Consider the following 12,225-nt stretch of genomic DNA (forward strand, 5'->3'; position numbering starts at 1 on the left):
CTTTCCTGACCAGGGGACGTGTCTTGATAAATACTACTATACATACATGTTCATTAAGAGTAGTTATTGCAGTATGTTTCCACTGGTATACGACCTGATGAGGAGATAATCATTACATGCTTAAAATATAAAATGGCAGGTTATTTATGAATTACTTACACACTCACAGCTCTCAGTAACTGAGTTTTGTGATGTGTGCTTTCAGACTAGCAGCTGTAAAATTTATTCAGAGGAATATACCAGGTGCAAAGAGCAAGGGGTATCTCTTCCACTTTGGTCAAAATATGCGGCACAATGTACATCATCTAATTTTAGCAACAGCAAACAGTCAGAAAAGTACAGTTGTGTAAGTAAAACTTACCACAACAGCAGATATTCAAATGATCACTGTGCAGCAGCCTTAGCTATATGGGTTATATTCTGCCTAGGATATAACAGCTAGACAGATTGCAAAGCTTCAGAATACTACCCATCAGCCAAAACTTTTAGTCAGCTAGAGCTTTGCTGAGTAAAAGACAAGTTTGGGCATGATTTCCTTCAGACCTTTCCTGCCGGCAGAGAGAGGGAAACTCAGCTCTGCAAGAACAATGCTAGGAAAAACAAAAACAATTGTCAAAACCTTGGCATAAAAACACACCAAAAATAAGGGGGATGGAGGGAAGGAGCAGCAACTGCAGCAGTGATCATTCCAACATCTACTCTTACGGAAAGTTTCACTTACACAACTGTACCACATTCATCATATTGATCAGTGCTACAGAAGCCTTACTTATATAGGTAAATTACCCCAACTTACTACATTTGGGTGGTGGAAGGAGAACAGTCTAGGAGCCCCTGGAGAATGGTCCTAGCAAAGCTGGATCTGGACCTAGAAAAGAATCAATATTATAGTGCTTTGTAAAAGTATGTGCAGAGGACCAAGAAGAAGCTTCTGGAATACTTCTAGAATCCAACCCTTTAAAAACTTACAGATGAAGCAAAGGTCCTAGCAGTCTGGGCCTTGACCCTGCTTGGAGTAGTTTTGTTATGGTGAGTACAACAAAAGGTAAAAACCTTATGCAGCCATTTATAAATACTCTCTTTTTTTCACAGGTTTTTCCTTCTTCTTAACATTCACAAGAAATGAATAACTGGTCTGAAGATTGGAAAGATCTAGTTCTGTCAAGGTAGTACCGGAGTTGTCTGTGGACATCCAAGGTATGGAATATCCTTTCTCCTTAAGTTTTAGGTTCAGGAAAAAAAACGGGGAGATGGATAATTTGACTTAATGTAAACTCAGATAACACTTCAGGCATAAAAGAAAAAAGTTTCTTCTCAAAGAAACCCTGTCCATATGGAAAATGAGATATGGCTAACTCACCATAAGAGCTTGCAACTCAGTTACCCTTCTTGCAAAGATCAAAGAAATCAGTAAAACTAACTCCCAGATTAAGAACCTCAAGTCAGCCAGATTATCTGTTTCAAATGGAGCACGTGCTAGTCTCACTAACACAAAATTAAAATACCAAGGAATAGCCACTGGCTTTCTTGGAGGTCTCTTAAGCAAAACCCCTTTCAGGAACATTTTGACGTGACATTGCACTGAAAGAGGAGGATGCATGGACATACTTGCTGAAATGAGCCATGACAGCGGAATAAAAAAGGCCATAGGAGAGTAATTCAAACAAATATTGTAGCACTAGAGAAGAACTATCTTTGAATGAGTGCTGGTTATGTTGTTGGCACTAACTAGAAAACCTTTTCTATGTGCTAATATGATTTTCTAGTATCAATCTTTCTCGCCATCATTAGTACCTGCTGCATGGCCTCAGTAAATAGGTGCTTTAAAGGAATTATGACCCGGTCATCCAGGCATGTTGAGGTGCATCAAACACCTCTTTTATTGTGAGAGTAGATCCAGTCTGTGAGGAAGCTTGTGGTATTTCCCATGGTCATTTCCAAAAAGAAAGATCATCACGGCTGACTAGGCTAGAAGGGAGTAACCACAATAATCTTGGGGATTCCTTCTAAATCTTTGGACAATACCCTGGATATTAGTGGAAAGGGTGGAAAAGTACACAGGAATACTCCTGTCCAAGGAAAAGAAAAAGCAACTGTCTTCCAAGAGTCCTAGAACAGAATCTTGAAAGTTGATTGTTCAGAGAGGAGGCAAAGAGGTTTACTTGAGGAACTCCCCACAGACAAATCAAAACTTGGCAGACCCCCTGAACTAGTTTCCATTTGTGAAGGCTTGCCCACGTCCTGCTCAGCTTGTCTGACACACAGTTTTGCTCTGATAAAATGTAGGATGCCTGTAGAGTGAGACTGTGCTGTGAAGTTATATCAAAGGTTAATATGGCTACCTGTAAAGATGGGGTGGATGGCGTGGTTTCTCCTTGCTTGTTGATGTATCATATGACTATGATATAATCTGTAATCACTTGAAGAAATCCTGGGGACAAAAGATGGTGCAGAGAGTTGAGTGCCTTGATCAGGGCAAGCATCACCTTGATATTTATGTGCTTGCATCTGTCCTTGGTGTCCTACATCCACAACACTTTTATTCTTCCTGAAACTTTTCCCCGAACAAAGTCCAAAGTGTCTGTGGTGGCTGCTTAGGAGCAGGAAGGGAGAATGGAGAGACCTGGATTTAACGATATCTGTTGCTGCCACCAAAAGATTTCTCTTCTGACAACCCCCAGTGTTGATATTTGAAATGATGAAGGGTGTTGATGCTGGGATCAAAGAGATTTCAGATACCACTGTATCTTTCTCATGTAAAATCTTGCCAGGGGTATCATAAGAATCATAAATCCCATGAGACCCAAAATCCTGAGGTATTCCCTTACAGTGATCAAAGTATGAGTGGAAAACCTTAGAAACAGATATAGATAAAGATCTATTTTTTTTCCTGTTGAAGAAAAGTTCTTTGAAATGAGGTGTCTAGTTGACATCCCAGGAACAAAATGCTGCGTGAAGAATTCAAGACAGACTCTCTCACCTGAGAGATAAAAAGTTTCCAGACCTTGAAAAATACTCTGCAAAGATTAGCAAGGCATCTAAATATGGAAAAACATGAATACCCTACAGCCTTCAATGAGCTATAACTGGAGCTAGTCACTTTGTGAACATAACTTTGTAAACAAATGGACCAGGCTGTAATACAAACTAGGGTTTTTATTCTCATTGACCAGAATTAAGCACTTTCGGCTAAGCACAGCGTAGCCTTCATCAGACTGACAAAGGCTATGCTGTGCTTAGCCGAAAGCACTTAATTCTGGTCAATAAGAATAAAAACCCTAGTTTGTATTACAGTCTGGTCCATTTGTTTACAAAGTTATTTTAATTTTGGGTGATTTGGACATTTAAAACACTTTGTGAACTTACCTAGTGCACTGGTAGTCCAAAGGATAAAGACTTGTCAATGTGATGTAGACACTCAAGACCTTAAGAAAAGTCTAAAGTCTAGATGAATAGAGATGTGATAAGCATATTTTAAGTCTAGTGTTGCCAGGAAACTTGAAAGGGGAAGAAGAGGTAACAGGTTGTGAAGTGACACCATTTTGAATTTAGGCATTTAGGCATTATCATAAACAGGTTTAAGAAAGAAAGATTCATAACAGGTCTTCAGGAATTTTTTTCTCTGGAACTAGGAACATCCTTGAATAAAAGCCCTTCCCAACCTGTCACTCCTTGGGACAGCATGTGATGAAGAACTTGTGGAAACTAATTATTATGAACTGGAGGATTAGGAAAGCCCCCTGGAAAGGAGGAATTTTTCTCCCAGTACCATCTGTAAATTGATGAATGATTTTCAGAACCCATTTGTCTGAAACAATTTGTTGCCAAACAGATAAACTGATGTTCAGACTTTATGGAAAATAAAGGGGGGTCAGGATGGGAGGGGTTCACAAGTTCTCTTGAACAACCAATTCAGACTTGTTGGACTCTCCCTGATTTTGGGAGGTTTGGCACTTCTTTCCAAATCAAACCAGAAAATAATTTATAAAGAGAAGAAAAAGTAATCTTTGGAAATCTAATAGATAATAAAACTATCAGAAATCATGAGGCCAGATAAAGGTGAAGGAATTGTAATCATGGATATAGTAGAATATACAGGAAAAATGATGGATATTTCACTTATTAGTGATACATATTCTTTGGCATCTAAAATGAAATGAATATTGTTTATTCTAAAATAGATTATCATTTAAAAGATCTATTACTTCAAGGGGTTATTGATGCTGAATTATATAATTTTCTTAAAACTGATAAAGCTATAGTGCTGTCAGTCTTTGGCACCCCTACAGTACATAAGGATATACAAAATCCACCATTAAGAACTATTGTAGAAGTCAATGGATCAAAACAGGCATCCTTTTATCTATATTTGTAGATAACAAACGGTTTCTAAATGAAAATCTTTACTTAAATATTCCAGGTTTTTTTGAAATAAATTAATAAATCTTTATATAATGATAATTTGATATTTGTAACAATTGATATTGATGATCTTTTTACTACTATACCACCTGATAAAGGGATGAGGTGGTTTGAAGAAACTCTCATTAAATGTTTTTTTTTAGAATTTGTAAATAGTACATTAATCTTAGATTTTATGGATATTATATTAAAGAATAATTTTATTTATTTTGATGGGTGTTTTCAACAGTATAGAAGAGTAGCTATGGGGCAGCTTGTGTTCCCATATATGCCAATATCATATTATGGGTATGGGCACATATTTATTTGATAAAGTCAAAATATTCTAAGTGCTAGAATTTATATATGCATTTTATAGATGACATATATCTTTTTAAGGTGGACACTGAAGATAAACAGAGAGTTCAAAAATATTTTCAAGAAATAACATTTTTAAAGTGTACATATTCTATTAATTATAAAATGGTTAACTATTTAGATGTTAATATACATAAGTAGGACGGTGGAAAAGATTTCAAATCTACAATATATAGAAAAGATACTTTTTCAAATTCATATTTGTATCATGCAAGTGATCACCCAATGCATCAAAAAAGATATATAAAGGACAAAATATTAGTGTGTCCTACATGGTTTTGTCATATGATGACTTTATTAAGGAATGTGAGAATGTGAAAAGTATGTTCCTGTAAAGAGAATACTCTATGAAATTAGTGACCGATATTTTAGAAGAGGTCAAAAATGGGAGGAGCACTAAATATCCCCCAATCTTGGGGAAGGGGAGAGATGAATATGAGGAGGAAAATAAACGTAGAAACACTAATGACAAATATTATTTTAAAGAAGCATATATATTTATATATAATTAAAGGCAGCTATGTTATAATTATATATCTATTTTATTATGAGTGGAAGTATTTTTACTTCTATTTTTACTTTTACTATTTTAATTGGTATAATGATTACAACCAGAAAAACACCCTCCATCCCAATAAATGGTGTAGGATTAAAAAATAATAACTGTATACAGAGAGGAAAGCAGACACTGAAACACAGCACCAATATCATTAAAAGGACTTAGACACAGTGATAAAACAAGCCAATATTTTAATATATCGTGAGTGCTTTTGCGAACTAGCCACTTCATCAGACACAGACATCTGATGAAGCAACTACTTCACAAAAGCGCTCACAATATATTGAAATATTGGCTTGTTTTATCATAGTGTCTAAGTCCATTTAATGATATTGTTGCTGTGTTTCGGTGTCGGCTTTCCTCTCTGCATACTGGTATAATCATTACATTTTCACATACAATGTGGTTTATCATTCTCTTCACATTAAGTTTTTATATATAATAAGTTCTACTACTCTCCTTCATCTATTAAATATTTTATGACAAAAGACTCATAGGCTATAGATAATAAAGGATATGTTTAAAAATACATGCATTATGATATACCTCTTCTTTACTATACAGTCTCAAACCAGTTTACTAATTCTTTATTAACTATGCAATAATTACTGCAGTTGTTTTAAAATAAGTCTTTTTTTATATAGATGTATTTATATATATATGTATCTGTGTGGAGTCTGCATGTCCTCCCCATGCTCGAGTGACGTTTAAAGACATGCAGGCAGGTGCATGCGTGCGTGAATGGGTGTGCCTTCTTTGAAGGTTGGGCATCAGGCTGGCAACTCAGCACCATAAAAATCCACTGCCGATCATTAGCGGACCAGAGTTCTGCTGTGGCGACCCCTAACCGGGAAAAGCCGAAAGACAAAACTATTAATTTTTAAGTAAAGATATACACATCTTTGTAGAATGTTCAATTTATTTTAATAGAACTTCAGTTTTTACACTCATATTGTCAAGATGTTATGATAAAATGTATATAAAATGGATGACAGCTGGTGAATGTATTTCTGATGAAGTTTTTGCATGTGTGGACAAAAACACTGTTCTGACATTAACATTATAATTAGTAATAAAGATTGGTCTATTTGAGCACCCAAAAGTTTGCTGCCTGAAATAAATAGACCATAAGTGAGATTTTTTTTGGTTTTCATGGTTATACACGCACTTATTCTACTAGTGTTTTGGACTGCAGTATGTAGTAAAACTGATCGGGATTGGTCTTAGATGTCCGATCATACGGCTACACACTTTGAACCCAGGCCAGCTGCCCCATCCCCCCACCCTAAATACAGTACTGCACACTAATTACACTGTAAGCTAATTCAAAAACATGACTGCCTTTTAAAGGAAAACTTTCTTTCAGACATCATAATGCACTGATGAATATTTTAGTACTGCCATGACATGATACAGTTTGTGACACATTTTGTATTTGTTTGTACCACCCTTTCCTTGTCTACTGTTTTAGATGATTAAAAAAGAAAACTTCTGCAAATAATAAAGCAATAAAATAGCGACTTAGAATAAACTTACCCAGTTCAATACAGCCACCAACTCCAATAAGGGATGCTGCACTGTGGTACAGAGGAAGTGTGGTATATACAATATCGTCCTTTGTAGCACCAAAAGCCCAAAGTCCTATGCATCCCTTAATGGCCTGAAGCTCACTTATAACTGCAGCCTTCGGTAGACCTCAAAAAGAAACAACAGATATTTGTTAGCTGTGATAAAACACTGATGAAAGTCTAATGGAAAAGTATAAAAAGCAGACACATGCTCCCAGATGACTACAGTGGTGGTCATTAGACTGCATGCAAAGCAACCACTTAGCTGTTATGTTATTATGTTATGCTGTTCTATCTGTATCACTCATTCTCCTCTTTTTAACATTTGGATGAACAGTAAAACATAAATAAGAATTTTAAAAAAGCTTATTTGTGTGATTAAACAAACTATAACAGCCTCAGATGTACCTTTTTATTAACCATGCAACTGTGACTGTTTTTCTTAGTATGAATAACCAATAAGCACACATAGCTGGCCTCAGCCATAGGCCAACTAGGCAGCCGCCAGGGGCGCTTTTCCAGTATTTATTTAGTTTAGGTAGACCCGGATGGGGGCACCAGGTAGTGTGGTGGGGGGTGCCATGGAGCCCTTTTGCCTAGGGCACCAGTTGATCTAGGGCCGCTCCTGTAAGCGCACACAAAAAAGGGGAGGACTACTATTAATTAGAATCATATCACATTTAGTACACTACTAACTTAAAACAAAAACATAACTGGCTTTTTACGTCATCTCCCAGACACAGCAACTTGATACAAAATAAGTACATAGTGTTAGTTGAAGGTATTAACTCATTAGCACCTAAATGGTGTGGAACATCCTACTTCTATCAGCCTACACACATCTTGCATTCCCCAGCATTTTTCTGAAAAATAAACTTAAAAAGGATACGATAGACAAAAGTAAATATTTTGTGTATAAAAGTTATTACAACTGTACAAATAGTAATGTTTTCGATAAGAAGTATTCTTTACACTGATGATTGTCAGTGCATTGATGGTCTTTCCAATAATACTATATACAGTAAACTCTCAGTTAACCAGAACTCAAGCAACTAGCACTCTCACGCTACCAGAAAAAAACAACTGAAGAAATACAGTACAATTTTCATGATTTGCACTTTTTGTCCCCCCCCCCAGAAACATACCCTACATTTTTAGAGTTTTAATGTTCTAAAAAGGAAAATAGGAATAAATTCCTTCTCTCTCCAACCTGAGAACAAATCAAACCAAACAAACAGTATAAGGTACAGGATTAGTGAGGCCTATTTTTAATAGTAACTCTCAAGCAACCAGAAACTAGTTATCTGGCATCTACCAATCCCCAATGGGTGCCAGTTAACTCACAGTTTACTGTATATTAATGTGCACAGACCCAAAATTATATTTTTGCTAAACTTTCACAAGCAATTTGTCATATCCTGGAAGCTGTAGAACCTAAACAGAAGGAAAGCAAGAACACAACATTCGTGCTGTAAATAGTTTATTAAAACAAAACAAAATAACAGCAATAGCAAATGCAAAGCTTTCGAGACAAGCTCTTTTAAAATGTTTCAAATTCGGAAAGCTGTATAACCTAGACATACATTGTTACAACATTTGTCTTGACAAGACATAAGTTTTCATATGTCAAGAAATTCCTCTACAAGTGCATGTCTATTGAGATATTTGTAAAAATATGAACACATATGCTTAATTGTACAATGATCACTATAAATAACACTAAATATTTATCAAGATGTGTAACTTACAGTGCAAATTTGAAACACAGCTTTCTTGAACAACATTTAAGGTTTCACCTGATGTCATACAACACTTTGCAGGACCCCATGTTTTCCTAAGTACATATGAAAATACTGTTTATTTTCATAATTACTAACAAATGAGCAATATACCAAGTGCAGCATGATATAAATGGACACTGACAATGAATTTCCCTCTCTCTCTCAACACAGCACATCTCATCATACCCCTCAATAACATATAGAGCTCTCATTTATGAACATACAAATAATAGGTCAACATTGATTTATTTCGCTACAGCAGGATATCCTAGATTAATAATCTTAGTGTCATTTTGTTAATAAATCATTGTACTTTCTAATAATGCCTATTACTGTCTGGAAAGTCACCTTGAAAATGAAGCCAGACCCAAAAAAGTTCTGACCATCACAAGGAGCTATGAGTGTGAGCTGGAAGTTAAAAAAAAAAAGAAAAAAGTGGCGCTATAGGCTTGAATAAATTAATGCTGTTAGCTGTTCACTCTTTCAAACATTTTATTTATTTATATGTTCGATTCTCAGCTAGAGCGTCTTCTGTGTGGAGACAATTGTGAATGGGCGTACCTTCGTTGAAGGTTGTGCATCAGAGCTGGCAACTCGGCACGTAAAAATCTACTGCCAATCATTAGTGGACCGGAGTTCTGCTGTGGCGACCCCTAACTGGGAAAAGCCAAAAGACACAACAACAACTCTGTTTTCCAGGAATGTCCATCTGGGCTGAAGAGCCCATTCTCCTGGAGGACTTGGGAGAAAAGCTCCAATATACAGTAAGAAATACTTAAAGACATATTTAAATGAAGTTATTTGCTAATTACAGAAAATACGGATATATACACAAATTTCAAAATAGTGAAAATTCATATTTCTGCCTCTGTGGCATAGAGAGGTTACAAGTTTAGACAACCCATTTTAATAAGTGACCCAAGCACTAGAACGGTCAACTTGGGAGGGACAGGAATGAATAGTTAGTACATGTTAACTTCTCCTAGGGTGAAGTAGTGGAGGCATTTGGATGGGGATGTGCACGCTTCCTACAAAACCAATAGAAGACCAAAGATGGACAGAGACATCTGTCTACAAAGTGGTGAGGTTATGGGATCACTCTCACTTGTGGAAGTAACTGTGCAAGCCTTCACATTCCTCTAGTGTATACCCAATCCTTGGCATCATGCAGCCACATTCAGAAGAAGAGTAGGGCTTTAAGTTCAGGTGCTTCTTATAGCTGCCTGGATGATGGACGGTCCACATCATTGCTCTTACATCTTGAAGCAGATTGAATACATAAAAGCAGCAGCAGTGATAGTGGCTTGATAGTAGACACAGAACAGAAAAATAAATAAATAAAAGTCAGCGATTTGCAAGAAATAAGACACGGTGAGGTAGTCTTATAATAATATAAAGGTTGAAGGGCAAGCAAACATAGTCCTGAATGGTGAACTTATTACCACCTCCAGGTAAATCCATACAAATCCAACCTTTGATGCCTTGCTGTACACTTTGCCAGTTGTATTTGTATATGCTTTAAAGTTTAAATCAGTTTTGATAACTGAAAATGTATTTCAAACTGCAGTTTAGGAGATTCTGTCCCCAGTGCGGACTTCAAGGCATTTGGGTCCCTACTTGCATTCTCAGTTACTGTCATTAGAATAGTCATAAATAATGAGCAATGAGTTTATGTGGGACACAGGTTTTCACATACCTTAATCTCATGGGTGAGACAAACATGCTAACAGACAAACTATGGTTACAGAGATCTGCCGCCATCCCAAAATGAACCTGCCAGCAGCTCCAGTCTCTCTTCCATCATTGGGCAGTCAGATGAAACAAAAATGTAGAGTAAACTGAAAGTAGGCTTGGTCACCAAGCCTTCCAGGCATAGCCTCTGAAACTCAAGTCTAGTTTTCACAGCTGTGCTATGATGTAAAACAGTACTGTCTCCGAAGCACATCCTTGTCAGATTTATTTATTTTTTATATTTGTTTATCGGGGAAATGCACTGATCAATATTGACCAATTTCAGACTTGGCCCAGGGGAAATAAAAAACATTTTACAAACAAAAATACAGAAATTTAAGCAACAGAAATAGTTCAGACTAATTATGTAGAAAAAAACAAACCATGTATATACATTTCATTGAACAAGCACACTGTAATGGAATGTATATACATTCAAGTGAACAGGCACATTGCAATGTACAATCAAGCAAAGTATAATGTACAATATATACATTCGTTTTTAAAGTAGGTCAGTCTTCAGATTTTACACCTGTTTTGCATTTACAAGACTACCAAAAGAAACATACATTTTGTGAGCTTCATGTCAGAATACCACAAAGATGCAGAAACTATGAGCCTGCAGTCAGAATGGCACAAGTTTCTGAAAATCTGAATTAGTTTTTGACCAGATCATAAAAAGCAATCTTGCACAACAACAAATGAATTATGCTGGTGAAAGTTTTCAAACAGTATCCAAAATGTCATTCTGCATGGCAACTGTGAAATAATTGTTTCCAACAGAACTGATGAAAGTCACATTTGGTTCATTTGATAAGGCCCTATTTAAGGTTAACAGAACTTTGGCCAAACATAATGAAAAGTTGTCAAGTTAACAACCATTTGTTGAAACACACATTGCCTTCTAACGAAAATAAACGCTCCGTTTAAAAACACAACAATGCTTACTCAGTTTTTACTCTGGTATCACATGTGACCTGGGGAGAAAAATATGCGATGGTTCTACAATTTTATGTTGGTATTTCTACGAAGGCCTGGGAAATGTACCTGCAGTTGGAGAATGGCATGTGGATAAAGGGAATTAAAGGCAGCTTTCTAAGTCAAGGTGCTGCAAAGAGATGCACACTTTTTTTGAGAAATCTGTCAATAATGGAGTGAGTACAGGTATATGCATACGCTGCAGCTAGAGAACTGGGAAACTACTTGAAAAGAAAGAAGAAAAAAGTGATTTTTAGTGGACAGGATGGTTAGCCTGATGCAAAAATGCTTGTACTGTTAGTCTGAAGGGAAATTAGTTTGTGACCTTCATTGTGCAGTCCGAAGGTTGTTCTTTAACTGGGAATAGGACTTTTTTTTATTTTATGGTAACTTTGTTGTATCAGTTATATACAGTCAAGGTCAATTTCATCTAAATCTGCTACTCGTTGAGAAAAGGAGTTCAAGAACCACTTCAGAACAGAAAGATACACAGTGGCATTTAAAAGCTGAACATTTCAAATACTATTTGTTGAAAACGGACAGCGTTTTTTGAATATATTTGTACATCTGGTAGAATTATTGCAAAAGTAACAAAACAATTACATTTCTGTATGCATTTTTATCATGGATTGGTTATAATCAGGATGAATCCATTTCACCAGATGATCATTATTCCTTCAGAAAAGACTGGTGCTTCAATTACTATATCTTAAAAACCATAGCAGGTGACCATTTTCTTAAGGACCGTCCTCAAATGACATTTTTTATCCAGTTCTTCAGTTTGTATATAAATGCCTCTATTTCTAAAATGATTCAACATTTTACCATG

General features: G+C 36.2%; 1 protein-coding gene across 1 annotated transcript in view; it reads right to left on the minus strand.

Annotated features, from left to right (window-relative positions):
• The window catches only part of LOC122793087 (long-chain fatty acid transport protein 6-like), a 1,586,067-nt gene that overhangs the window by 1,174,451 nt on the left and 399,391 nt on the right, over positions 1-12,225 (minus strand). Inside the window, exon 3 of the mRNA XM_044060808.1 lies at positions 6,875-7,033. Coding sequence (XP_043916743.1) covers positions 6,875-7,033 — 159 coding nt within the window. The remainder of the gene's footprint in view (positions 1-6,874; positions 7,034-12,225) is intronic.

This window comes from Protopterus annectens, chromosome 2.part0, assembly GCF_019279795.1.
Source record: "Protopterus annectens isolate FY-2018-M chromosome 2.part0, PAN1.0, whole genome shotgun sequence".
Classification (NCBI taxonomy): domain Eukaryota; kingdom Metazoa; phylum Chordata; order Ceratodontiformes; family Protopteridae; genus Protopterus; species Protopterus annectens.